Source organism: Anomaloglossus baeobatrachus, chromosome 2 (genome assembly GCF_048569485.1).
Source record: "Anomaloglossus baeobatrachus isolate aAnoBae1 chromosome 2, aAnoBae1.hap1, whole genome shotgun sequence".
Lineage (NCBI taxonomy): Eukaryota > Metazoa > Chordata > Amphibia > Anura > Aromobatidae > Anomaloglossus > Anomaloglossus baeobatrachus.
In genome coordinates this window covers 127787612-127813872 of record NC_134354.1, presented here as the reverse complement: position 1 = coordinate 127813872, position 26261 = coordinate 127787612, and the positions used below count along the sequence as shown (strand labels likewise).

Sequence of the window (26261 nt, the reverse complement as noted above, 5' to 3'; positions counted from 1 at the left end):
TGTCTTTCCCTGCACCTGGTTAGAATGTTCTGACTCCTGTGGTTGCCCACCGGTAGTCCGCTCCCCGGCGTATAGGTACCGAAGGAGCCCGTTTTGCCCGCAGGCGCTGGCCCTTGGAACTCTAGCCTATGGTGGTGGCTGTATATCCTCATGGTGTGGACTGTTGCCTTCTGTCGGGTCTTTATTGTTAGGAAACCCCTGGGGTTCCGGTCACACTCGGATTTGACTGTTGTCAGCGGCTCCAAGCCTAGTCGGGGTCCGAAGGCCCTGCCTGTGTGCTTAGCTTCACTCCACTCCCCGGTTCGGTACCGGCGGGCCACCTCCCGACCCCGGTCCTACGGTTCTGCAGAGGCCAACTAACTCCTGCAGACAGCCACCACCGTCTGCCAACCTTGCTGTCAGTGCCTGGGCTCCGACCCAGACACTTGCAGTTTCTACTCCTCACACTTTCACCTCCAAAACGAATCTGACACTTTTCCCGCCTCCAGACCTGTGAACGCCTTGGTGGGTGGGGCCAACCGCCTGGCTCCGCCCCACCTGGTGTGGACATCAGACCCTGGAGGGGGGCAACAAGGGTTTTTGTTTGACTGGTGTTACTATCCAGGGGAAGGGGTGTGTAAGGTGTAATGCCTGTGACTACCTGGCTAGTCCAGGGCGTCACAATTGATTCAGGTTGCCTGTGGTTTGGGCAGCATAACAGTCTGGTTGTATGATTGCAGCCAGGTATATATTTTTCTCTAAAATACTCTGGCATTCCAGAGAAAGTATACTTTTAAGATGTGGTTAGGATCCATAGCCAGAGAAAGAGACTAGTCTTGCTCCCCCCAGTGCAGCCGCAGATGGTTGATCAGTCCCTTGCTATGGGAGAGGCCTGTCAATCACCTCTAGTAGTGCTGGGAAGAGTCGGCTGGGGGTATGCAGTCTACTATAGTCTTTGGTTATGGTCCCCAGCCAGATTTTAAAGTAAATTTTCTCTGAAACGCCAGAACATTGCAGAGAAGAATATACCTAGCTGCAATCATTCAGGCTGTCCGTAGTTTGGGCAGCATAAATTAGATAACAGTTTCAATTTAATTTCCAGTTGCAATGGTGGCAGCAGCTGCTGTGGTTGATACATTTTGTGTAACCTGGGCTTCCATAACACCTCAGCAGTGCCACAGGCTGATCGCTTCCATGCCACGCTGCATTGATGCAGTAATTCATGTAAAAGGAGCCCCGACTAAGTACGGAGTGCATTTACTGTACAGAGTTTTCAGTAGGTGCCAACATTTCTGAGTTTAAAATCATGTTTCCAGTTGGTCTCATATAATATGCTAATTTTCTGAGATAATGACCTTAGGTCTTCATTGGCTGTAAGCCATAATCATCAACATTGACAGAAATAAACACTTGACATTGGGTATTATCGAGTCATTATGGCCGGAAATAGCTTACCTAGCTCCTCGTTCCCCGAGAAATGACCAGACTGCACACCGACATGGATTTAAATGGCCATAGCAGCCTTTTATTATAACAAACAAAAATAAACGTGTAAAATACAGAAACCTGGAGAGTGATCCTCAAAGCCCCAAATCTGCCAACAAATCTAATAATCAAATCAAATCACATCACATAGCCAGGCTGATCCTTTACCTCTAGCACCAGCTCAGAGGCACCAGATAAGCAACCTGGTTTCACTTTACCACATGTCCCCATCCCGCAGCCCATCTAGACCTACCACAGGAATACCTCCACCCGCCAGCATATAAAATTCCACTTGAGGGGTCCAGAACCTTGTGGGTCCCCCCCCCCCAACAATTCGTCATTAGCCACAAAATTACCAACTTTGAGGACCCTCCTCTCCCTTCTGCTATGACAAATAAAGACAACCACCCCAACTTCTTAGCAACCCATCACACCATCACATTTTTTATTTATTTTTATATTATTTTTTTAAGTAAATATAAATTATAACAAATTCCTGAAATACCGGAGACAATAGGGAAGGTGGGTGGTAGATTGTTTCCTCATCGTGCCTAAAATGGCTGCCTTCCCTAAGGGACCCTGCTTTATAAACCCCCCCATTAACTACCCCCCCCTCCAAACTACACCCCAAATGCCTATTCAAACCCATAGATTTACTCTCTGCCATTTTAACCCCTTCCTAACCACAAACTTAATTTCTGAATATTTCCCGCCTAACCCTGTCATGTCAGCCTCCCTTTAATGGCGTGGGCCCACTACAGCCTCACTTGAAATAGATCACTCTGTGTGTAATGACTCTACATTATATATGCGTTTGCCTTTTTGTATTGAATTACTGAAATAAATTAACCTTTTAATTATATTCTAATTTATTGGGATGCACTTGTATGTGAGATCTGTGTTACTGTAATACAAATAATACAAAATACAGAAAATAGTCCATTTTTTTACCTTTGCTTAGAGGTGCGCCATAATGGGAGCATTTGTTTCCCACAGCACTGAATATCCCATTATTCCTTACTAAGAGAATTGATTGCCCTTGAACCTGAAACTCCTGCATCCTGGAAAAAGACACAATATAATATGGTGACTTATGATACTCAAGGATAATGGAAGTCTAATTGCAACATGTCAAGATTTTCGTCATTCTCAATTGCAAATGTCCTAAGAAAACCTCAAAGTATTGAATGTGATTTGTTGATGACATATTAAGAAATAATTTTCATCCATTTCTCATTTTTTTGCATTGTTATGGAGAGATCAGTCATCAATATCCAAACTAGTGAACAACTTTTATTTTTTAATGCATAAAACTGATATTTTGGTGACACATCTAACAATAGTGATTAAAAAAGTATCTTTTCTAGTGGTATTGCTATATGTGTAGTGTTCTTAAAAGCATTTTTTCTCTGCCCCTTAGACAAGGTTCAACTCACATTTTACCTTATGGTCAGCGGCTCCATTAGAGCTTTGTCTGAACCCCCCCCTCCCCAAAACGGTATTCAGGCGTATGCGTTGATGGGACCAATGACTGTAATGATGCAAACGCAGTAATCATTTTCAGCCATATATGCCTAGCTGAGTCTGGAAGCAAGACATAGACTATTCCATTTTGTCGCCCGCCTCCACCAAAGGATGTATGATGAAAATTGTGTATGACAGCGCACAATGTGACTCCGTCTGCATCATTACTATCAATGGCCCCATCAGAGTGTACCGCCCCGCGCTCGGCTGCAGCCGAGCCACTCGGATACGGGCTCGTTGGTGGGTGGCTCGAGCGCCTCCGGACCCGGGGGTCACTTCGCTCTGAAAGGGGTGCTGGCGCTTTTGGAGGGGGGAGTAGGTAGGTGCACGGGCGGAGCCGTGTTTGAGTTCGTTACGCCACCCACGGGTTGTGGTGAAGTTGGACACCACCGCTGTGATTACTGGGCACCCGGGGAAGATGTTAACCCCTCTGTGGGTAGGGATGATGGCCCCTGGGCCCATTGGGGATAGCTCGGCGGTGCGCGGCCGGATGGCACTGTTGTACTCAGTTATTGACACACACAAGTCTCTGGTAAACCAAGTTGATGGTGGTCGGTCCCCGCAGCCGGCTGCGTCTGGTCCCCCACCCGATTCGGTGGTGTTGGCCTTTCTCCTGCACCGTGTTGTGTACTTGGGCTGCCTGCGCTTCAGCGTCAGGAGTCCGCTCCCCGGCTTGGTAGATGTCGGGAGAGCCCCTTTGCCCGCAGACGCTGGCCCGTGGGATCTCTCTGCCTGTGCGGTGGCTTTCTATCCCCCTCGGTGGGCTGTTGTCTTCAGTCGGGACTTGGTTGGGAAAGGACCTATAGTCCAGACCGCAATCAGTTAATTAACTCAGTCCAGTGGATTCTGGACCTTGTTTCAGGGTCTGAGTACCCCCCTTTGTGCTCCGGTTTCCGAGTCGGTTCCCCGGGTCAGTACCGGCGGGCCACTACCCTGTCCCGGTCCACCACGGTTCCACCGAGCCGTCTTCTCGGCTCCTGCAAGCTCAGGCCACTGTTTGCCTCCTAGCCAAGGTACCAGAGCTCCGACCCCGGCACCTGTCAGACTGCTGCAGACCTGGGCACAGGCCTGCTTCCAGTCTCCTTCACTCCTGTCAACTACTCTGCTTGTTTTTCCTGCCTCAGGCCCTCTGAACTCCTCGGTGGGCGTGGCCAACCGCCTGGCTCCGCCCCCTGGTGTGTCCATCAAGCACTGAGAGAGTTGACTAGGGTTTAAAGTTTGGCTGATGACATCTTATTGGGGGACAGGTGTAGTGCGGGGGTCTACCTGTGACTACCTGGCTAGTCCAGGGTGTCACAAGAGTATATGCCTGAATCCCGTTTGGACGTAAGCTCCGATGGAGCCACTGAAAGTAGGGAAAACGATATGTGGACATGGCCTTATTCTTGTTTCCCTATAGAGAGAACAAGAACGTGACAGATGGAAGAAATAACACCTGACGGCAGGATCAGACCGCCCATTTCCTTTGTTGGCTGTAACCATATAGGTCTGCATAGGAGAATAAACATTCAGTCATGAGAAAAAATAAGTATACCCTATATGCAAGCCGGCTTTACGTATCAGAACCAGAAAAAACACCTGGTTCTTAGAAGATCTTAAAATGAGAAATATAATCTCAGATGAAACATGTGACAACTTACACCATGACATTATTTGAAAAAATCTAAGCCAAAATGCAGAGGCAGTATGTACAAAATTAAGTGCACCCATACTTTTTCTATAGGAATTAAAAGGACAAGTAGCAGCCAGGAGCAGCTCATCTAAATCCTTTAATTAAATGCTCATCAGCAACTGTAACCACCTCTATAAAAGCAGACGTTTTGGTAGCGTGCGGATCTGAAGCACTCAAGGGTTTCTGAAAACTCCTGTCCATATTGCATTTTGTTTAAAAAAAACAACCAAAAACTTTTAATCACTCTCCCCCATGTCCAATACTGAGTCTTCATTGCTGTTAATGTGGCGCCCCTGACCTGGTCAGGCACCACTGAGTACTGCACCCATGCTGGGGACAGTACAAAACAGGTAATCCAGAAGGCTGACCGAGGTGTGACTACACAGGCGCATAGTGATCAGGTCTCACACATGTACCTTTGGGAGGACCCCTGGGGATCCCAGGAGGGGGGCGAGGCCTCCATCTCCACTCAAGGGGTGTGGTAGAGAGCCTGGTTGCTAGGTGGCGTAGGCAGGCACAAAAGGGAAAAGAGGAGAGGTCAGTCTGAAGCAGAGTGTGGAGGAGTGAGGAGCATGGAAGTGGAGCTCAGATAGGAGCAGCAGCGCAGGTCCCACGAGTGAGCCGGTTTAGTGTGCAGCTCAGGAAGAGCAGAAGCCGACCCTGGAGCTGTTGCAGTCTAACAGCGTCCGCGCAGTGACTACTGACGGGGGAGAACGGTCACCTAGTGGTGCCGTCCGAAATCCACACAAGGCTACAGAGAGAGCAACGGAGTGGAGAGTAAGAGGACTGCTAGGGAGGTACCAGGCCCGCAGGGGTAACAGGTCCCAGTGCAGGGATAGATTCACCTTTCCCTTGCCAAACCTGCTTGAGGGGGCACTTTACACCCCCAAGACAACACCACAGAGTCCGCAGCCACGTAGCAAAGCGAGGGCCCATAGTTCACAGGAGGCAAGCAGCCGGAGTGACCTGGTCCAGGCTACAAGCAAACGGGCCGAAACAAGGGGAGAAGCAACTTCCCTGGGTGACCCCCATAGGGACTGCAAGTCGGGGTTACCACAAACAACAGAGGGCTAAGGAAGGCGAGTCAGTAGCCACCCTCATAAGTCAGCCTGAAGGACGCCTGGTTCCAGCCTGGTTCATCCCAGCTACGCCCGGGTTACTCACCCTGCCATCAACAGTGAGTAAAACCCCTGAAAGACATTCTGCTTGTGTTGAGTTATTCTGCGCCTTGTGGTTCCACACACTTACACAGGGCCCTGGGGCTTGCCTCACTCTCAGGAGGCTATTACAACTGACTGCACCCACCATCAGCCCCAGGCATCCCTTAACCTGCAGTGGCGGTCCCCACTGACCGCAATTCTGAGAGTGGCGTCACGACAATCCTAAAAGAAGGTTTCCTACCTGTGACCAGACTGTTCCATCCACGTGGAGTCCCTGAAGGTAATGCACCGACACAACACTTGTGGGGCTTCACATTACCAGTGTCTGTTATTGTCCGCAGCACTGTCAATGGTGCTTCTGCTAAAAATTGTGCTCAACAGCTCTGCTTGAGTGGATGGCACAAGCTGCTCAAAGCAGCTGAGCTCAGTGATTGGCTGCAGCGCTTTTGATGATAACAGCAGTGGCAGAGACTCAGCACTGGACCCAAAAGGGTAAGTAATGCATCATTTATTTTAATTAAACTTCAAATGGAGGACAGGGATTTTCCAAACAAAAGACCTTTTTAACACAAGGCCAATGAGGAAACGCATCAACAATGATCTCAGATAATAATTCCTTGCTTCTAATTAATCTGGGAAGGATTATATGATCATTTTTAATCAATTCGGTCCATTATCGTATAGTGAAAGATACCATAATTGGAGAAAAAAAAAAAAAAGACATGGAGCAAGCATTCCAAAAAATCATACCTTGATCTAATGCCACAAGACTAAAGTTTACAAAACTGAACATGAGGCTCTTAGTTTAACATTCTGGTCAGACTGTATGAAGCCCACTGCACGGTGGCTCAGTAGTTAGCACTGTTGCAGTGCTGAGGTTCTGGGTTCAAATCCCACCAAGGACAACATCTGCAAGAAGTTTCTATGTTCTCCCCGTGTTTGTGTGGGTTTCCTCTGGGTTCTCTGACTTCCTCCCACACTCCAAAGACAAACTCATAGGGACCTTAGATTGTGAGCCCCAATGGGGACAGTGTTGCCAATTTATGCAAAGCGCTGTGGAATTAATGGCACTATATATGAATAAATATTATTATATTATTACCATGCCCTGGTGAATCTCTCAGTCGCTCCCTAGCCTTGAAGGTGTGGTGCCATGCACCAACCACGGTCCCGGTGACGCTGAACCAGCAGAGCGGTTGTCCTGTTGCCTCACAACACTCATGCTGTGAGGCTGAATCCTCATGACTCCAGGCCACACAACTCCACTACAGAGCAACAATGGCCGCCACTCAGCACCAACACTAATTGTTCGTTTTCTACAGCTATAGCAAGACAATGAAAAAGATTAATCATAAGAGGAAAACATTCAAGAAAATTGACAATCTTCTCAAGAAAGGACATTTCAGCAAATTCAACTGGATGTCAAATAGTGTAATGCTCAAAGAAATTGCAAAAAAAAAAAAAAAAAAAGGAGGTACAGCTCAAACTCTGAAGGCCTCAGGACATGACAGTACAAGTAGAAAAAGACGGGACAAGTATGGTTTGTTCGGAAGAGTTGTACGGCTAGAGTTTGCAAAGTTGCAACTGAACAAACCTCAAGATTTCTACGACAATGTCAGAAAAGACGAGACCAAAGTGGAGATATTTGGCCATCATACCCTGTGCCATGTTTGGAGAAAAGCAAACGCCCCGTATCTGCACACACATCTCATTCCAACTGTTTATTGTGTTAATGGAGAGAAAGATTTGGGCTCCTTTTGGAGCCACAGGACATGGGCACTTTGTGGTCAATGAATTGACCATGAACCATATATACCGAAGTATTTTAAAGTCAAATATTAGGCCATCTATCCAAAAGCTAAACCTTGGTTGAAACTGGGTCAGGTCAATAATCCCAAACACAGCAAATCTTTATCAGAAATGTTGAAAAATAAAAAGAGCAATGTGTTACAATGGTCCAGTCAAAGTCTAGACCTCAACCCAACTGAAATGCTGTGGAAGAACTTTAGGAGAGCTGTGCATAACGAATGTCCACTAACCTCAATGAACTTAAGCAACATTGTAAAGAAGAGTGGCCAAAATTCCTCCAGAATGATGTCAAAGACTGATAAAGTCATACAGAAAATGATTATTTCACATTATTGCTGCTGAAGGTGGTTCTACAACAAGCTACTGATTCATGGGTGTTCTTAATATTTCACGCGCTGATTCTGCATTTTGGCCTAGTTTTTGTTAAATAACAGTACAATGTATTTTATCACATCTTGCTGTTCAGCCGAGGTTTTATTTACAGGAACAGACATACATATATGTCTCACATATATATATATTATGAGACATAATATCATAGAATTCAAAGAGGGTGTACTTAGATTTTGGCTGCGTCTACTTAATAAAAAAAAAAAAAAAAGATGGTAGAAGATATGTACAGAGTCTTAAATTTTCAAGGAATTCAGTAACAATTTATTTTTGTGCTTACTCTCCATCTTTCATATCCAACTCCTTGCACAATTCTTGAGTAATCATCTCATTTCCATTCATAATGAATTTATTTTCAGCTTCTGCAATAAAAACAACATTACATTACACATTTCTCAAACATAATAAATGAACCAAGAAATTGCCATGGGACTTTTCTTACACATTATTCACACAAATACATTATGAATAAGTAAACAGCTTCACATGAAGATTTGTATCACAGAAGCAGTATATGAGATGTGATTGTATATGTACGGTATTGTAATAGGAAATATAACGCTTTCAGCTGTTCTTTCAAAATTGGGTTTTACACATAACAAACGTATAAATCCCAATATACATCTACAAAAATCTTCGCATGGTGAAACGCGCGTTGAGGCCTCCTGCCCCTGCCACCTGACTTGGTTGTTCGCCTGCTGTATACCAGGTCTCAAGATAACAATGCCTTTATCTGATTATGGCTGTTTAGTAGGATAGTACGTGTGGGGTGATTTTGATTAACTTATCCATTATTTATATATTTCACCCTCTCTCCTTCAGCCTATGTTTTGGTATTTGCATTGTACCTTGGGATCAGCAGTGTCCATCGCCTTCTGGTGGCTTGTTTTGGTGCTCTGTGTCAAGCAATCATTTCCATCATGGTTGCTATCACTGTCTTGTCTGTCATGTTTGTTCACTATGATTATTATTAATAAAAACTTTTGGATTTGATTATTTCTTTGGTCCCCTTTTGTTCAGTGGTTTCTCGTATTTATATATCTATCTGGGCTAGTCAGTGAGTTTTTTGTTTTTCTGTATAAATCGCAATGCACGTGAAAAATGCCTCAAAAAAATGAACACAATGCACAGCGGTGTCAAAACGACATAACTGTACACATGTTCACTGTCTTAGGTGGACAAAAACATTTCAATAAAACATAACCTTTATAAGGGATATTAAAATTATTCGTTACACCTCCACCAAAATAAAAATATTTATAAGCCTATCCAAATCAGAACATCACTTGTGTGGCGCCCCTGACCTGGTCAGGCGCAACTGAGTACTGCACCCATGCTGGGGGCAGTACAACACAGGTAATCCAGAAGGCTGACCGGGGTGTGGAGACGCAGGCACATAGTAACCAGGTCTCCCACATTGACCTTTGAAGGGACCCCTGGGAAATCCAGGAGGGGGCGTGGCCTCCATCTCCACTCAAGGGATGTGGTAGAGAGGCTGGTTACTAAGTTGCGGAGGCAGGCACAGAGGGGAGGGAGTAGTGAGCCAGTCAGTTAGTGAAGCTCAGGGAGTGAGAGCAGTCGCAGAGGAAGAACCTGGAGGCTGTCACTAGTCAGACACTGCAGGTGCAGTGGTTGCTGGTGGGGGAGAACGGTCACCTTGTAGTGCCACCCGAAAGCCACCTGAGGCTGGAGTGCAGAAAGGTGGCTGAGTACGGGGACTGCCAGGTGAACCAGGCCTGCATGGGGTTACAGGTCCCCAGAGCAGGGGCCCATTCAGTTGGCCTGCTCAACCTGCTGGTGAGGGAACTTCATGCCCTTCACCTCACCAACACAGAGTCCGCAGCCACGTGGCAACGAGAGGGCTCATAGGTGACGAGAGGCAAGCAGCCGGAGTTACCTGGTCCAGGCTACAATCAAACGGGCCGAAAAGGGGAGAACAGGCGGAAGCAACTTCCCTGGGTGACCCCGTAGGACTTCAAGTCTGGGTCACCACAAAAACAAGAGGACTAGGAAGGCGAGTCAGCAGCCACCCCTAAGTCAGCCTGAAGGAGCCTGGTTCCCCACTTGGAGCATCACAGCATTGCCCGGGTTAACTCACCCCTGCCACCTGAAGTGAGTAAAAACCCTGAAAGACATTGCTGCTTGTGCGTGTGAGTTCTTCTGCGACCTGTGGTACCACCCACCTACACTGGGCCCTGGGGCCAGCCTCACTCTCGGGAGGCTATCACATCTAACTGTGCCTACCATCAGCCCCAGGTGCCCCTTAAACTTCAGTGGCGGTCGCCCTGACCGCAATACCGAGAGTGGCGTCACGAATCCCATAGAAGTCAACCTACCTGTGACCAGAAGAATCCAGTACGTGGATTTCCTGAAGACCCTGAGGCAAGCTGAAGGTAACGGGGCACGGGGCTACACAACTCTGGCGTCACGAACAAGATAAGGACTAGACCTGTTAAGACAGGTGACCATGTGCCTTGGCGGTCCGTTTAAAAAGTTTGAAGCACCGCCATATTTCCACCATGAAAAGCGCGCCAAGAAACAACAGCAGCCCGCGCTAGAAGAAGTAACCGCCCACGAAGAGGTGTGGCTACCCAGAGAACCGCTGCAGAGCTCTGACCTCGCAAGCGATGGAGGCGGAGTTGTCCAGAGACGGCGGGAAGGAGTAGTCACAAGTTTGCTACAGGAAGTGGAGCTGGAAGGTTGTGGAGAAGACGCAGGAAGCATGGCGTCTGCACGCGGTGACCCAGAGCCAGGCTCCGCTGCCTGGTGGGACTGGGAGTTTGCCCAGTTCTGCGACCGGCTGGAGGCCCGGGTCGTGCAGCAGATCAGAGAGGGACGCACGGAGCTTTGGGAGATGGCTGGAGCAGTTCGGGCCTATGAGAGGTGGACCGCACGACAAGTGTCACACCGGGCGGCGACCACTCAGACCCCGATGATGCTGCCTATGGGTGAGTCCCGTGTTACACCTGCCCGCACGAGTGCACTGACTCCGCCGATGTTGCTGCCCCCGGAGGCCAGTGCGATGCCCGCGATGCGCCAGGCTACCACGCCCGCTGTGATCCCTGCTGCGATCATGGAGGCGAAGCCCGTGAAGATTCCTGCTGCGATCCCAGAAGCGACGCCTGCCACAATCCCTGCTGTGAAGCCCGTGGTTCCTGCTGAGACGCCTGGTGCAGTCACGCCGCATCCGGCCCGCCAAGACCAGGCCGCAGCCATGCCAGGCCCGGCCTGCCAAGACAAGGTCGCAAGGCCATCTACTCCTACCTGCGAGGCAGAAGCAGCCACCGCACCCCAGCCGCCGGCTGAAGAACCGGGCCCTGCGTCCCCGCCGGGAGAAGAGCCTGCATTCTTAAAATTCAAAGCGGAGCTGGAGGCGCGGTTCCCAAAAGACATGGTGGATCGCTATCTAGTCCCCAGGCGCTCATCCGGAGCGGCCCCAGCGACTCCCACGGCTGAAGGCCCACCGCCCTGTCCCGAGGAGGAGAGCCTGTCCCCAGCGCTGCTGCCGGAGGAGTGCTCAAGAGAAGTAAGGGGGAGGCCTGGAAGCTGAAGAGCAGACCCTGGAACCATCAGAGGAGGACGTAGCACCCTGTGGCGTTGAGGAAGGCCCGAAGGCCGAGATGCTACCTTACTCCCGCTAGGATGCAGAGAGCCCAATGTCCCCTGCCGAGGAAGAAGCGCTAGCCGTCCTAATGCCCAGTATGTATGTCACCTGGGAGCCTGCAGGCAAAGAGGCGGCAGTCAAGCAGAATCCGGCTAGCAGAGCACGGCACCTCATCAGAGCGAAACTAACCTCTGCACAGCAGTCCCCGGACCGGCAGAAGAGGGAAGAAGTCACAGTTCGGGATTTGGAGGAGAAACAGTCCCTGAGAAAGGCCCACCACCAGGTGAGAGATCCACTCTACCGCGGAGTAGTGGAGGAATTTAGCCTCAAGTCTGGTTACGGCTTCATTGTAGCGCCCGGTGTCAAGGAAGGAATTTTTGTCAGCAGAAGAGATGTCAGATCCCACTTGCCTAGAGGACACCGTGGCAGAGATTTACACATGGGAGATCTGGTAGAATTTACCAAGCACCAAGGAGAATGCGGATGGTACGCATTAGATGTAACCCCATGCCCCAAGAATCCGTATTGCAACCCCCACTGTTTCTACCGAACCCTCAAAGCCAACATCAAAAGAAAGAGAACAAGATAAAGAGAAAGAGCAAGAGCTAGACTTGACTACAGATGAAGACAAAGACACAGAAACTGTCCGGTGCCAAAGCCCTACAGGCCAAAGCCCTGGTAAGGAGAGAAGAGAGTTTATAAAAAGAAAGAATACAGCAAAGTTACAAGTTCCCAGTTTTGCAACGTTTGAAGAAAAGTTTAAGAGTATGTGCCCACATGAACTGATGTGAGAACTCGTTTACAAAGTCTGCTTTGCATCTCTGCATTGTGCACTTTTACTACGGACCATTAGGCTATGAACTGGCTATAGCCACAAACTCTCGCAGTGTTTATAGTTACCCCAGAGGTACCAACACCAGAGCATGCCCGTTTTATGGGGCCTGGCTCATCTGTGACCAGAGAGCACGCCTGTTTATGGGGCTTGGCTCTCCACCACAAAGTGGGTGCCCTGCCTGGACTGAATGTGGATGCCGCCTCTACATTCCTGCCAGAAGAGGCCGAAGGTGCGGCTCCACAAGAGGGGGCTTACCAGTTAACAACCTGACCAAGAAAGCTGCCTCTACATCCTGCCAGAAGAAGCTGAAGAATCGGCTCGACCGGAGAGGGGCTTGCCTTCAACCACCAGCCCCAGGAGAGGATGATTGGAGGAAAGGTCTGGGGAAACAGATGGCCCAGACCTGGTTGCTAAAAGGACCTCCTGAGAGGGTTTTGGGTGGGTAACGGACTTGTGGGTGGAGGGTGGTGAAAAGTGGTACCTGGCGTGGTTTTATAGTGTTTTATGATGCTTTTATGACGTTTTACTGTTTTATGCATTTTAAAATGTTTGTCTTACAGCCCAAGGACGTGCTGTTGGTAACTAAGGGGGAATGTGGCGCCCCTGACCTGGTCAGGCGCCACTGAGTACTGCACCCATGCTGGGGGCAGTACAACACAGGTAATCCAGAAGGCTGACCGGGGTGTGGAGACGCAGGCACCTAGTAACCAGGTCTCCCACATTGACCTTTGAAGGGACCTCTGGGGAATCCAGGAGGGGGCGTGGCCTCCATCTCCACTCAAGGGGTGTGGTAGAGAGGCTGGTTGCTAAGTTGCGGAGGAAGGAACAGAGGGAAGGGAGTAGTGAGCCAGTCAGTTCGTGAAGCTCAGGGAGACAGCAGTCGTAGAGGAAGAGCCTGATGGCTGTCACTAGTCAGACACCGCAGGTGCAGTGGTTGCTGGCGGGGGAGAACGGTCGCCTTGTAGTGCTGCCCGAAAACCACCTGAGGCCGGAGTGCAGAAAGGTGGCTGAGTACGGGGACTGCCAGGTGAACCAGGCCCGCACGGGGTTACAGGTCCCCAGAGCAGAGGCCCATTCAGTTGGCCTGCTCAACCTGCTGGTGAGGACACTTCATGACCGTCACCTCACCAACACAGAGTCCGCAGCCATGTGGCAACGGCAGGGCCCATAGGTGACGAGAGGCAAGTGTGGCGCCCTGGCCTAGCCAGGTCGTCACAGATAACATACCAACACCCCCCACCCCCATTAGACAGGGACACCAGCCAAACAAAAATCCTTGCTGCCTCCCTCCAGTGTCTGATGTCCACACCAGGTGGGGCGGAGTCAAGCGGTTGGCCCCACCCACCGAGGAGTTCACAGGCCTGGAGGCGGGAAAAGTGACAGTTTAGTGTTGGAGTTTGAGGAGTGAGGAGTGAGCACTTGGGTGTCTGGGTTTGTGGCCCAGGCACTGACAGCAAGGTTGGAAGACGGTGGTGGCCGTCTGCAGGAGTGGTGGAGCAACGCGGAACCGTAAGACCAGGGTCGGGCGATGACCCGCCGGTACCGACCAGGGAGCGAAGTGAAGCTAGCACACACAGGCAGGGCCATCGGACCCCAGGCTAGGAGCCGCCGTCAATAGTCAGATCCGAATGTGACTGGAACCCCAGGGGTTTCACAACAGCAAAAGTCCCAATTGAAGGCAACAGCCCACACGGTGAGGGTATACAGCTACCGCCTAAGGCTAGAGACCCAAGGGCCAGCGCCTGCGGGCAAACGGGCTCCTCTGGTACCCATACACCGGGGACCGGACTACCGTTGGGAATCCATAGCAGTCAGAAGAAGAACATCAAGGTGCAGGGAAAGACAGCCGCCATCACCTGTCCGGGGAGAAACACTGCAGCCGGCTGCAGGACCCGTCCATCCAGCCGTTTGGTTTACCGAGGATGTCACAAACCACCGGGGGGGTCACTCAGAAATCCCCCGCGCTGGCTACCAGTACGTCACAATCGGGGGGTAACAAGTGGGGGTCACCCCTCCTTTATACCTCCCGACCGACAGAGCACGTGATGCGCTCTCTAGCGCCCCTCTTATAGTCAGGCCAATTATGGAATTGCCCGACAATAAGCAAGGAGGCCGCTATACTACTTATGCCGATTATTGAAGGGTCCCCGGTGAGAGTAGGGTATATATTCCCCCGACCTCCGCGGGCGGAATATATAAAATCTCCCCGAATCTCACTGGCCTCCCCACAATAATCCTTGGCACAATTCGCTGCCACCAACCGATTTACGGTAACTATTAGCCGAACACACAGACGTGGGATTCAAGATCGAGATAACAGAACAGCCCAAGATTAATTATATAATTTAATCAGCCTAAAGCACACTAGAACTACAATATATACAATAGGGAATCTACAGAATATACATATGTCAGAGTACAGTTACAATCAAAGCATGGGTTACAAACAGGCATACACAGTTCCAGCAGTTACCTTGTTGCGTCTGGCCACAGGGGGGCGCTGTAGACCAGGTTTCCAGGAACTCCCTCACAGGTCTTTCCCAACCAGGCCCCCGAGCAGAAGAACACTGGAAAATGGCCGAAGTAGGGTTATCAACCTGGGCAGATCCAGGTCCCCTCCTACCTTAGTGACCTCACAGGGAGCACTGCTCCACCCCTGGCTTGAGTTATGGACAATATCCCAACATGGAATATGGGCCATAACTTTGCCTGGGAGCGTCGTAGGCGGACGCCAATGCTCTCATTGTGACAGTTATGAATTTAGCTACAGAACGAGGGGACTCATGACCTGTCTGCCAGTTCCCCATTGGCTGATATCACGCCTGGGGCATTTCCCAATGTCCTGCTCCCATAAAAAGGGTGTGCCGGCATCGTCCGCATGCGGAGACACCATTTTTATGGTTGCCATATTTATCGGAAATATGGCTTGCGAGATATGAACCATTTTTTACTGGAGTCGTTCTGTCTGGCTATTTCCATAGCCTTGCTAACTAGCTAGCAGCCCCCACTACAGGGTCACGGCAGGGAGTCATCCTGTGTCCATTGTCCCTAAGCCACCTAATTTCCATATCACAGGACATGGCCATGGGATTTGTTGCTAAACCAGTTGTGTGAAGGAAAGGGGGGGTGACACCAGGAGAGGGCTTCCTGACATACTTGAATATCATGATTTATCGTCATATCTCCGGATTTACCTCACACCTCCCCCCTTTTGAGGGCGCTAGGGGGCAGCACACTCCGGTGTTCCCCCGTGCGCCCGTCCGCGACCTCTCCTTGTCGGGACAGCCCGTCTGCGTTACCGTGGTCACGGCCCCTTTTGTGGCGAATGGTGAAGTTGTATTGCTGGAGCGCAAGGCTCCATCGCAACAATCGCCCATTCGTCCCAGAGACGGTGTGCAACCAGCTGAGGGGATTGTGGTCCGTCTCCACGATGAAGTGGCGCCCGTATAGATAGGGTTGCAGACGCTGCAGGGCCCACACTATGGCCAGGCACTCCTTCTCCATCGTGGAATAGGCAACTTCCCTTGGTAACAGCTTCCTGCTCAGGTACAAGACTGGGTGCTCTTGGCTCGCAGAGTCCACCTGGCTGAGCACCGCACCGAGGCCGAAGTCACTGGCGTCGGTCTGTACTACAAACGGCCGCGTGAAGTCGGCTGCCTGTAGCACGGGCGGGCTGGACAGGGCGTCCTTTAGGGCCCGGAAGGCTGTCTCGCAGTCCATTGTCCAATCGACTGCAGAGGGCAGCTTCTTCTTGGTGAGGTCCGTCAAGGGCTTTGCCAGGCTACTATAGCATGGAACAAACCTCCTATAGTACCCAGCGGTCCCCAAGAAGGACATCACCTGCTTCTTGGTCCTGGGGGTGGGCCAGGATGCGATGGCTTCCACTTTCTCAGGCTCGGGCTTCAGTGTTCTCCCACCTACCCGGTGACCGAGGTACTGGACCTCGCTCATGGCCAGCTGACACTTTCCCGGCTTGATGGTCAAACCTGCCCGGTGGATCCGCCTGAGCACCTGTGCTAGATGCTCTAGGTGGTCCTCCCAGGTGGGACTGAAGACGGCAATGTCATCTAGGTACGCGGCCGCGTACCCTTCAAGTCCCTTGAGCAGGGTGTTGACCATCCGCTGGAAAGTGGCAGGGGCATTCCTCATCCCGAATGGCATCACCGTGGACTCGTATAGTCCAAATGGGGTAATAAAGGCAGAGCGTTCCCTGGCCTTGCGAGTCAGGGGGATCTGCCAATATCCCCGGCTCAGATCCATGATGGTCAGGTACTGAGCCCCGGCCAACTGATCGAGCAGGTCATCGATGCGTGGCATTGGGTACGCATCGGCGACCGTGACCGCATTGAGCCCCCTGTAGTCCACGCAGAACCGAGTGGTTCGGTCCTTCTTAGGGACGAGGACTACAGGCGAGGCCCAAGCGCTGTTGGATGCCTGGATCACCCCCAGCTTCAGCATCTCGTCAATCTCCTGGCGCATGTGTTGCTGCACCTCCAGGGAGACCCGATATGCTGAACGCCGGATCGGGGGATGATCCCCAGTGTCCACGTGATGGACAGCCAAGTCAGTCCTTCCGGGCTGGTTGGTAAACAACCCCCGGAAGGGGTGTAGGGTGGCCCACAGCTGGGACCGTTGGTCCTCCAAGAGCTGGTGGCCAACCTCCACATCCTCAATGGATCCGCCTGCCCTAACCTGGGCTAGCATATCCAAGAGGGTTTCCGCTTCTCCCTCCTCGGGCAGGTTGCACACGGGGAGCGCACATGCCTCCCGCTCATGATGTGCCTTCATCATGTTCACATGGAAGGGCTTCCGCCTTCCACGGGCAGGGTCCAGGGTGACCAGGTACGTTACAGGGTTGAGCTGCTGGTACACGAGGTATGGGCCTTCCCAGGCTGCCTGAAGCTTGTCCTGTGGTACGGGGACCAGTACCCACACCTTTTGACCCACTTGGTAGGTCCTCTCACAAGCGTTCTGGTCGTACCAACGCTTCTGATCGGCCTGGGCTTGAGCCATATTGTCGTGTACCAGTTGCGTCAAGGCCTGCATTTTGTCCCGGAAGCGCATGACATACTCGATAACCGACACTCCAGGGGTGGCCAAATCCCCTTCCCAAGCCTCTTTCACCAGAGCCAGGGGGCCCCGCACACGTCGCCCGTACAGGAGCTCAAACGGTGAGAATCCTGTTGAGGCCTGTGGAACCTCCCGGTAAGCAAATAACAGGTGTGGGAGATACCGCTCCCAGTCACGCCCATGGGAGTCGACCAACATCTTAAGCATCTGCTTTAAGGTGCCATTAAACCGCTCGCACAGGCCATTAGTCTGTGGATGGTACGGGCTGGCCACCAGATGTCGCACCTGGACTTGCTTACAGAGGGCCTCCATCAGCTGGGACATGAATTGGGTCCCCCGGTCAGTGAGCATTTCCTGGGGAAAACCCACTCGGGAGAAAATCTCCAGCAACGCGGTGGCCACCTTGTCAGCCCGAATGGACGACAAGGCCACTGCTTCTGGGTACCGGGTGGCATAGTCCACTACCGTCAGTATGAAGCGTTTCCCGGAGCTGCTGGGGATGGCCAGCGGGCCGACCAGATCCACAGCCACCCTCCTGAAAGGCTCATCGATGATGGGCAGAGATACCAGTGGGGCTTTGGGGCGTGGCCCCGCCTTCCCCACTCTCTGACAGGTTTCACACGAACGGCAGTAGGCAGCCACATCGGCCCCCATTTTTGGCCAGTAGAAATGCTGGTTTAACCTGGCCTTGGTCTTAGCGATCCCTAGGTGTCCGGCCATCGGAATCTCATGTGCGATCCGCAACAACTCCGTCCGGAACGGATAGGGTACCACCAACTGTCGGTCCCTGGGCCACGCCTCCGGTGAACCCTGCTGGACCGTGGCCCGGTACAGCCGTCCTTGGTCCCAGACCACTCGCTCCTGGTCCGAGTCCGAGGGAGGCTGTGCCGCCTGCTCCTTAAGAGCTTTCAGGCTGTCGTCAGCTTCTAACGCTGCCTGAAACCCCTGACTAGATGTGGCCAGAATCGACGAGACTGTCACATCTTCAGTCAGTACCCCGGGACCTGTGTCCTGGCCTCCACCTGACTCGGCTGCCACTTGGTCAGAAGGGGAAGAGCTATCGGACCTCCGGGAGGCCCCTTGGCTTCCAGCACTCCCACTGCGGGTGACAGCGGCCACAGCCGCTGCGACCGTGGGTCGTGCCTGCTCCTCCTCCGTTCCTGACCAAGTCGCCGGTTCAGGCAGACCTACCTGGCTTCCTGACACCCCGGTTGTGGGGGAACCATGCACCGAGATCTTACCTGGGAGCACTTCCGCTCCTGGACCGGCCCCAATCTCACCTGCCTGTTCCCCTCCTGCAGCAACAGAACCCCGCTGTGAAATCTCTGGGGACCCCACATTTGCTGTGGTAGCCCCCACCCCACACACTGGTCCTCCCCCTGCAGCACCCTGCTCTCTGCTTATCCCTGCAGAGGGCAACAGATCCCAGCTCACAGGCTGGTTACTTGTAGAGGCATTGTCACACCTTTCTCTGACCCCCTCCCCTGTCACAGCTGCAGCTGAGTGTGTGTCTATGGTGTCTATGCAAGCAGAAATATCAGAGTTCACTCCCTCCTCCCTTACATCATTCATAGATAACACATTAACATTGTCCGGAGGCATGTCAGTACGGGCTGAAGGTTCAGCCCTTGGTTGGGGCCCAAACTGGGAGGTTATCTGCCCCAAATCTGTCCCAAGTAGCACGTTTGCAGGGATCCGATCAGTTACCCCCACCTCCCTCACCCCTCGCCCTGCGCCCCAGTCCACATAAATGTCAGCAACAGGCAGCGCCGGGTCAGTGCCTCCAATCCCGGAGACAGCGAGGGTTTTTCCAGGGATCAAGTCTTGGGGGGACACCATCTCAGGCCGCACCAGAGTCACCTCCGAGGCGCTGTCTCGCAGTCCTATGGTCACAGACCGGCCGACGGTGACAGGTTGGAAGCTGTCCAGGGACCTACCACCACCCCCACCCACACAATACACCTTGGGCGGCCCTTGGGACGGGGACGGAGCCGGGGCCTTGGGACGCTGAGGGCACATGGCCTTGAAGTGTCCAGGTAGGTTGCACTGGTGGCACCGTCTTGGTTCCGCCACGGGCCTGGAGAGGGGAGTTGAGGGGGACACCCCCTGCAGTCTAGGGGCAGGTGGGGCAGTCGCAGAATTCATCTTACCCCCTCTCCAGGTGCTGCTGGTGGCCGCTCTCCTGGCCTCAGGGGCCCGGTTGTTGGTGTAGTCATCGGCAAGGGCAGCTGTAGCCGTGGACCCCTTTGGCTTCTGGTCTCGGATGAACTGGCGGAGATCCTCAGGGCAGTTCCACAAGAGTTGCTCCGTGATGAACAAGTCCAGGATCTCCGGTCCGGTGGAAAGCTGCAGGCCTTGGGTCCAGTGGTCGGCAGCTCGGGCAAGTGCCCGCCGGTGGTCAGCCCAGGAGTCCTTTGGTCCCTTCTGTAGGCTCCGGAACTTCTTGCGGTAGGACTCTGGAGTGAGGTTGTACTGTTGGATCAGGGCCCGCTTGATGGTGTCGTAGCCCTGATCTGCCTCAGCAGGCCAGTCCCCAAGGATATCCAGGGCCTTACCCCTTAAACGGGGGGTCAGGTATTTGGCCCACTGGTCCTTGTTCAGATGGTGCTGCAAGCAAGTCCGTTCAAAAGCAGTCAAGAAAGAGTCCAAGTCTCCATCCTTCTCCAGCACTGGGAAGTCCTCAACACGGACCTTTGGAAGTTTGGTGTCTTGAAGGTCACGTGTGGCTGATGAGGGCCGGAGCTGAGCTAGCTGCAGCTGGTAGTCACGCTCTGCCTGGCGCTCTTCACGCGCTGCCTGCCGCTCCGCAGCCTCAGCCTCACGCGCTGCTTGCCGCTCTGCCCTGCGCTCTGCCAGGAGTCCCTTGTAGCCCTCCTGGTCTCCAGCCTGGAGAAGGGCCATAGCCATTTGAAGAAGGCTATCCGAGCCTCCCAGGCTCGGTGGAATGGCACGTGGTGATCTGCGGCCCGCTGCGGAGCCTGGTGATTCACTGTCCCTTGCAGAGCGGAGGGCTGGCATCTGGCTCGTTGAGGAACCTTGGGTGAGCTGCTCCTCATCTTGTCCATAATTGCCAGCTTGTGCGCTGTCCTCTGCAGAACGGTTTTCTGGCGTCGAGCTCCTGGAGGACTCGTGGGCAACCTCCTCATTACTGCCCACAGCACCGTCCTCCCTCTCTTCGGCTCCTGCCTTAGCATTGGCCAGTTGCATAGCTCTGCTCCTGGTGCCATCAGCCATTCTTGCAGACTTTTGGTCACTGACACAGAACTGACACCTGATGCCTCCACACACCTTACAGTATCTGCACTCTGACACTCTAGTGTTGAGCTAGTCTGAAGACCCCAGCAGCCACAGCTGCTGCAGGCAGTCTTTAGTGTCTGGGAGTATGGGTCTCACACTCACACACACTATTATCTCGATCCCACCGCTATGCCACCAATATGTCACAAACCACCGGGGGGGTCACTCAGAAATCCCCCGCGCTGGCTACCAGTACGTCACAATCGGGGGGTAACAAGTGGGGGTCACCCCTCCTTTATACCTCCCGACCGACAGAGCACGTGATGCGCTCTCTAGCGCCCCTCTTATAGTCAGGCCAATTATGGAATTGCCCGACAATAAGCAAGGAGGCCGCTATACTACTTATGCCGATTATTGAAGGGTCCCCGGTGAGAGTAGGGTATATATTCCCCCGACCTCCGCGGGCGGAATATATAAAATCTCCCCGAATCTCACTGGCCTCCCCACAATAATCCTTGGCACAATTCGCTGCCACCAACCGATTTACGGTAACTATTAGCCGAACACACAGACGTGGGATTCAAGATCGAGATAACAGAACAGCCCAAGATTAATTATATAATTTAATCAGCCTAAAGCACACTAGAACTACAATATATACAATAGGGAATCTACAGAATATACATATGTCAGAGTACAGTTACAATCAAAGCATGGGTTACAAACAGGCATACACAGTTCCAGCAGTTACCTTGTTGCGTCTGGCCACAGGGGGGCGCTGTAGACCAGGTTTCCAGGAACTCCCTCACAGGTCTTTCCCAACCAGGCCCCCGAGCAGAAGAACACTGGAAAATGGCCGAAGTAGGGTTATCAACCTGGGCAGATCCAGGTCCCCTCCTACCTTAGTGACCTCACAGGGAGCACTGCTCCACCCCTGGCTTGAGTTATGGACAATATCCCAACATGGAATATGGGCCATAACTTTGCCTGGGAGCGTCGTAGGCGGACGCCAATGCTCTCATTGTGACAGTTATGAATTTAGCTACAGAACGAGGGGACTCATGACCTGTCTGCCAGTTCCCCATTGGCTGATATCACGCCTGGGGCATTTCCCAATGTCCTGCTCCCATAAAAAGGGTGTGCCGGCATCGTCCGCATGCGGAGACACCATTTTTATGGTTGCCATATTTATCGGAAATATGGCTTGCGAGATATGAACCATTTTTTACTGGAGTCGTTCTGTCTGGCTATTTCCATAGCCTTGCTAACTAGCTAGCAGCCCCCACTACAGGGTCACGGCAGGGAGTCATCCTGTGTCCATTGTCCCTAAGCCACCTAATTTCCATATCACAGGACATGGCCATGGGATTTGTTGCTAAACCAGTTGTGTGAAGGAAAGGGGGGGTGACACCAGGAGAGGGCTTCCTGACATACTTGAATATCATGATTTATCGTCATATCTCCGGATTTACCTCACAGAGGACTTTGTACCTTTCTTGCTGAGTGAGTACACCCGTGCCATCCGGCACCGCGTCGCGCTGTCCCTGCAACCCTGCACCTCGCCAACCCTGCCTCCCCGTCGAAACATCACCGGGCCCCGGGACCACCGACCCCTACCCACGGAGGGGGGAAACAACATCCCAGCTGCTCCTTACCATGGCTCCCGGCATCCCCGTCATCAGCAGCCGTGGTGCCTATCTTCACCACGACCCGTGGGGTGCGTCACGGACTAAATCCCCCAAACCAACCACCCCTTTCACTCACGGGCGAGGAGTGCCGCTCGAGTCCCCGGATCCGGCCTACCGCTCGAGCCACCGAGCAGCAGCAGCAGCACCGGACCCGAGCGTTAGCGAGAGCGCAGCAGCGACGTCGTCCTCCCCGCCCGCGACACAGCCGGAGTTACCTGGTCCAGGCTACATGCAAACGGGCCGGAAAGGGGAGAACAGGCGGAAGCAACTTCCCTGGGTGACCCCGTAGGACTTCAAGTCTGGGTCACCACAAAAACAAGAGGGCTAGGAAGGCGAGTCAGCAGCCACCCCTAAGTCAGCCTGAAGGAGCCTGGTTCCCCACTTGGAGCATAACTCACCCCTGCCACCTGAAGTGAGTAAAAACCCTGAAAGACATTGCTGCTTGTGCGTGTGAGTTCTTCTGCGACCTGTGGTACCACCCACCTACACCGGGCCTTGGGGCCAGCCTCACTCTCGGGAGGCTATCACATCTAACTGCGCCTACCATCAGCCCCAGGTGCTCCTTAAACTGCAGTGGCGGTCGCCCTGACCGCAATACCGAGAGTGGCGTCACGAATCCCATAGAAGCCAACCTAACTGTGACCAGAGGAATCTCGTACGTGGAGTCCCTGAAGACCCTGAGGCAACCTGAAGGTAATGGGGCATGGGGCTACACAACTACACAACTCGCATACTAATATAGGGATAGAGATTATATATATATATATATATATATCAGGGTATCTGTCACGCTGTACAAAGGTCTGGTAAGAAGTAGTACAGCGTATTCCTCATTGGGTGGCAGCAGAGTACTGAAGGAGAGTCAAAGTAACACTGTAACAGAAAGGAGGCTGAAGTACAACAGAGTAACTTCAGCAGACAGTTCACAAGCGAACCACCAGTGGGCAATAGAGTAGTCAAGCAGTCAAGGTCTAGCCAGGAAGTCAAGTCACTGCAGAGGGAGGATCAAGATCAGGTCAGAAAACAGAACCGAGGTCAGATGCTGGGAGATCAGGTATGCAGAGGGAAACACAAAGGGCACAGGCAACAGAAGACAAGACACAAGGGGACACAAACACGAGAAGTAGGATGAACCAGGATGGGTTAACAAACGACAGGAGAGGGAAGTCAGGGACTAGGACAGACAGATGAATGGGGAAGGGTACAGGTCAGGGCACGGTAACAAGTAGTCACATCAAACAGGAAATCTCACCAGAGACAGTCACAGGCTGCAGAGCAAAACTATAACCAGCACTGGGATGTTGGTGCAGCGCCCAGATATAATGTCTCCTGAAAGTGGAATGAGGCTGATGGGAGTTAACCCCTGACATGACCAGGCCGAGTCTGGGAAACTCTGGAGCGGGAAATACTGGTCCTGGATCATGACAGTATCAAGGTTTTCTCAATTTTCACCCTCATTTGCTTGTTTATTACAGCAAAAGGATTCTCACATTTTACATAAATCCCCACAAAAACAAGTTTTAAATTCTTATAAAGTAGGGGACCCAACAGGATAGATTTATTGCTATTGATGCAATTTATTAAATCCCCATATCAAAATTTATGAGGGGTAGAATCAGAATTCGTCTATGAGCAGAATAGTCAATTGAGTGCTCAACTAGGAGTACAATGCTCAATATGAATGTTTCTATAAATTGCACCAGTCCCTTCTTAAATTTATTGCACAGTATCCAGAACAAATCATTTGATTATCAATACATTCTTCAGGATTTAACTATGAGCATTATACTCCATTAAGTGCTTATCTATGAGTACAATGCTCAGTATAGGTGCTTATGTATATTGCACCAATCCCTTCCTGGGTTATTCACAATATCCATGACGGATCATTTCCTTATCAATACGTCCTTCCCATTTGGATTGCTTGCACTATTTATTTATTTATTTATTTGAGCCTATTTATTGTATATCCACATATAGACCTAGCTAATAAAAAGCTTTCACATAATCCTTTCACTCTTAACATGTAATTCCTCTAATTTATGGCACATGTGCTTTGTTGCTGTGTAAAGTGCCGCTAATAGGCTATGTGTCCACGGGACTCTGTATCTGCGGATTTTTCTGCATCAAAATCCGCAGCTTTCCCCCGGAATCCGCACCTTTTCATAGGTGCGGATTTGATGCGCATTTGACGTGGATTTTGTGCGGATTTTGCGTTTTTTTTTTTGTTTTTTTTTTTTTAATTCAATTGAATAGGCAAAATCTGCACGAAAATCCGCAACAATAATTGACATGCTGCAGATTTTTCCACACGAAAATCCGCACGATTTCCGCTGCGGAAAAATCCGCAGCGTGGGCACAGTATTTCCCAAATGCCATAGAAATGGCTGGGGAGTTGCTGTTCTGCAGATTTCTGGAAAATCTGCGGCTTTTCCGCAGCGTGGGCACATAGCCTTAGGCCATGTGCCCACGGGAGTTTTTTGCTGCGGAGTTTGCCGCGGAAAACCTGCGGATTTTTCTGGATTTTCCAGATAAATCCGCAGGTTCTAGCATGTACAGGCACTCCCCATGTTACCCTATGGGACATGGGGAGTGTCTGTGTCCACGCTGCGGAAAGTGCAGCTGCGGAATCTCCTGCGGAGATCCCTCAGCCGCACCTAACTGCATGTCAATTATTCATGCGGATTTACTTGCGGAGATCCGGCCCTCCGCTATGGAGATAGAGGCCGGGACGTCCGCAGGTAAATCGCCTGAGAGTCCGCATGTTTCCCGCAGCTATTCCGCTGGAAACTCGCAGCTAAAAATAGCTGCGGATGCCGGAATATATCCGCAGGTACGAGCGCCCGTGGGCACATGGCCTTATTCTATTTTACCAGTCGGTACAGCCGCACAGTGCGTCAATAAGTTGAACATGCAGCATATCTTTATTGATCGCTGCACACATTTAAACCACACATCATCTACTGTCTTCCTGTCATACACGCAGCTTGTTAGGCCTAGGACACACAGCGAGAAAACCGGTGCGAGTGGAATGCGATAAAAAAAATCCCATTCCACTCGGACCAATATTAGCCTATGTGCCCGCTCCCATAAGCGATTATTTTCTCAGCCCTAATCGGACCGAGAAAACAATCGCAGCATGCTGCGGGTGCAATGCGATCCTGTTTCACTCGCACCCATTAAAGTCTATGGGACGAGAGAAAAATCGCATTGCACTCGCGGTACATCGAGAATTGCAATAGCCGGCAACAAAGGAGATAGGGAGATAAATCACTCCCTTCCCTCCTCAGCGTCGGCCCTCCCCTCTGCAGCTGAGGTTTGATCGCACGATCGGACATCAGTCGCATGACACTCTGCTCCCGCTGTGCTGCGAGCGTGTGCCGAGTGTCATGCGAGGACTCACACATAACCCCGTGTGGCCTTAGCCTTATTAAGCTTCACTGTTCTATTCAAGACAGTGATAACATTCTGCCTCAACGCCTTTCGTCACCCTCTTAGGCAGGGGACACATCAGGAGACTAATCTTTATTAATAGGCATTGATAGACATTATTTTGGCCAGGATGTACGCTGCATGTGTCGCACGCGAACGCCCGGCTTTTAAAAGTTTAAGCCCCCTCCATTCATGACACCAGCCCTGGCCAGTCTATTGAGCAGAACCAGCCAGTGTTAGGATTGCAGGCACCCTCAGGCAGGATTAGTCTATATGGCCAAATGTCCTTGTCCTAAGAACCAGCATGTCAATTGTTGGTGTGTTTTTTTCCTGTGTTTTTTAGCCCTTCCAGCCAATGATTTCACACAAAAAAAAA

The 26261-nt window shown here is 51.7% G+C and overlaps 1 protein-coding gene across 2 annotated transcripts in view; it reads right to left on the bottom strand.

The window, feature by feature from the left end:
• The window catches only part of LOC142291083 (apoptosis-inducing factor 3-like), a 268214-nt gene that overhangs the window by 149929 nt on the left and 92024 nt on the right, over window positions 1-26261 (bottom strand). For both annotated transcript variants that reach the window (XM_075335333.1, XM_075335334.1), the window contains exons 2-3: window positions 8300-8381; window positions 2416-2525 (exon numbers count right to left, since the gene is read on the bottom strand). In XM_075335333.1, coding sequence (XP_075191448.1) covers window positions 2416-2525; window positions 8300-8381 — 192 coding nt within the window. The remainder of the gene's footprint in view (window positions 1-2415; window positions 2526-8299; window positions 8382-26261) is intronic.